General features: G+C 38.9%; 1 protein-coding gene across 1 annotated transcript in view; it reads left to right on the forward strand.

Annotated features, from left to right (window-relative positions):
* The window catches only part of LOC105812059 (AP2-associated protein kinase 1-like), a 93,662-nt gene extending 91,205 nt beyond the window's left edge, over nt 1-2,457 (forward strand). The window contains exons 4-5 of the mRNA XM_012646426.1: nt 613-721; nt 2,219-2,457. Of these exons, the coding sequence (XP_012501880.1) occupies nt 613-721; nt 2,219-2,457 (348 nt within the window). The remainder of the gene's footprint in view (nt 1-612; nt 722-2,218) is intronic.
* Nucleotides 2,458-2,918: the final 461 nt, after the last annotated feature.

Raw genomic sequence — 2,918 nt, forward strand, 5'->3', positions numbered from 1 at the left:
CTGAAGAGCTGGAAACATGCCCCATCTTATATCCCAGTCGGTTGGGTTGAAAGGCTTAATTATGAGCAAAATGCTTAGGTCTGGATGCTACTGTAGTCCCTTCAAAACTTTGTAAATAGTTATTCTTTTTGTATATTTCCTAGAGGGAAAAAACAGTATAAACCATTGAAAAGTCAAGTTGGATTCACTTTTGCCCCTACAACCAGGGAAAACATCAATTTTATTCTTCTTAATTAAAAATTCACATATTTAAATAGTCCATACTGTCTCTGTACCCTTAACCTTTCTGCAGTGAAGATGGGGGTCTTTGCTTTTGCTTTATATGGAGCATTGATGCAGTGAGAAAGTAGGCATTCTGTGTGCATTGGACTCTAGAATTGAGGTTTTAGAGAGTGTTTTGGTTTAGTAAGGTCACGGGATTGCTATTGAAGATCTGGCTGAATCTCAGAGACCACTGGAAACCTGTTGTTGACCCTGCTCTTTAGTCTTACCTCTCAGCACTGAGTGTCATCTCTGTGTATTTAAATTATCTGTGCTAATGGAAATGACTGCCTAGTTCTGTCGAAATTGGTGTCTGTAACTGATAATGTATTTCTCAACTCTTGTTCACAGAGGGACCTGTCAGGGCACAAGAACATCGTGGGTTACATTGATTCTAGTATCAACAATGTGAGTAGCGGCGACGTATGGGAAGTTCTCATTCTGATGGACTTCTGTAGAGGTATGTATATGAACCATACCCTTAAACTCTCATTTCTCTAGCATTTTGATTGTCAAGAGCATGGGGGTCATTTCACTTAATGTGCACTACACCCTAAAGTATGTTGTTCTGGTTTTACAGATGAGAAAATTAAGAGGTTAAAAGACACCGAGTTCGCTATCAACTCTTGGTTATTCTTATAATGGCAAAGAGCAGTGCCACAAACAATTGAAAGTGATGGATAATATAAAACTCAATTTTTGTTAGGTTTAGGAAGATTTGATGCTTGTATATAAATGACATGTAAGAATGAGAATGAATATGTTCTCTGTGACACTTGAAAACAAATGATGAAGGAACATAATAAAGACCCAACTCCAGATGGACTAAAGACACAATGCAGCCTCCCACCTTCCTCACCCATGTGTTCTCCTTTCCCATTCACACCACCGTACTTGTGTTATGGGGTAAAAGAATCCTTTTCATCTAATGGAATTGACTCTCCTGTCCTTGTTCTCAAGCTGTAATTCCTAGTAAGGTGAAGCTACGTTCAAATGATGCTGCTGTTAACAGTAGAGTTAAGTAGTTGAAAGCTTGAAATTTCAAAAAACATTTATCGTGGGAAATTCAAACCATAGCATGAATTTATCCAGAGTTGACTGTATTTTATAAAAATCATGGTTTGGAGGTTTGGCTTAGGTCATTGTCTTACTGTTTGGTGCCCTGTTTTGTAATCACCCTTAGTTCCACTAACTGTTTTCCCTGCCCTTAAAGGTACTGTCTATAAATTAAATATGTTGCTAATCTCAAAAATGTAATGTTAACCAGTAATTTCAGCGTTCACTGTATTAACTATTAACCTGATTTTCTAAAATACTACAAAATTTGAGCTTGACAGTTTGTTTTTGTTCGCCCATTCCTTTTTGGATAGTAAGTTGTTTAGAGACCAGGTAATAGGAACATCCAGGGATCTGGATAATTTTCTAAGTGAGGTCATCAATCTTTTTGTTCTGGAGAGTAAATGTTGGTACAGCATTTCCGCAAGCCAAGCAATAAGTAGTGAAGCCAGAGAGACCGAGTGTTTCTTAAGTACAGACTGTAAAACTGTCTTATTCCTGCTCCCTGGATCTATTGTGCTATCTGATTCTCACTCAGAGATATGCAAGTTGCTGCTGTGGCCTCATCTCGTACACAAATGGGACAGTATAACCAGGCAACTACAGCAGGGCCATATTGTCAGTTCTACTATAATCTTGAAGACATAATGGGGACAGCTCACGTCTGGAGTGCTTTGTAAAATAAAGAAACTGTTTTTGACACGTTAGAGGAGGCATTGGATTATAAGAAAACAAATCCCAAGCTGGGAGTCAAGACACCTGGATTTTAGGCCTGGCTTGGCCAATGATCAGCTCTGTTACCTTAGTCCATGCTGCTCTCTTTGGACAGCCATTCATTCTCTCGGGCTAGGTGACAAGTCTGAATGTTTATAATCTCTCCTTTGCTCTGCACCCATCTCAGGAGGCCAAGTGGTAAACCTGATGAACCAGCGCCTACAGACAGGTTTTACAGAGAGTGAAGTGCTCCAGATATTTTGCGATACTTGTGAAGCCGTTGCCCGCCTGCATCAATGCAAAACTCCTATTATCCACCGTGACCTGAAGGTAACAGATCACACTCTTTCCTTAAGTATGTTCTTGCTGAGTATCTTCTATCTGCCCCCAGATAGAGTGATACTCTGGGGATGTGAGAGAATTTGAAGGCATGGTTCCTAAGTCTAAGCTTATATTCTGCCTGGGAAAAGAAAATAACAAAGGAAAAAGTACAGTATAGGTATCAATTTTGTTACTTAAAATAGCCTCCAGAAATCCTTTAAATTATCAAATGCCTAAACCCATGTTGTTTTTATTTTTCCTGATAAACTCCCAAATTCACTTTTCTAGGTTCTTGAAAGGTAATATGCTAATTTAAATAGTTTGTAAACAACGATGCTTGGTTTTTAAAGTCTCTTTCATATTTTACAAAATCCGTCAATTGATTGTTTTTAAAATTTGTCCTAGTTGTCATCCCTTGCACTGTGCCTTTCACACTATAGCCACTTGACAATGTTCGTTGAATGGAATTGGTACCTTGCCAGGGTTCAGCTTGGCATTTATTGAGCACCAGCTATGTGCCATGTACTCTACTACACTTTATACACAGTACCTCTTTGGAAGGGAGA

Source organism: Propithecus coquereli, unplaced genomic scaffold (assembly GCF_000956105.1).
Source record: "Propithecus coquereli isolate 6110/MARCELLA unplaced genomic scaffold, Pcoq_1.0 Scaffold243, whole genome shotgun sequence".
Taxonomy (NCBI): domain Eukaryota; kingdom Metazoa; phylum Chordata; class Mammalia; order Primates; family Indriidae; genus Propithecus; species Propithecus coquereli.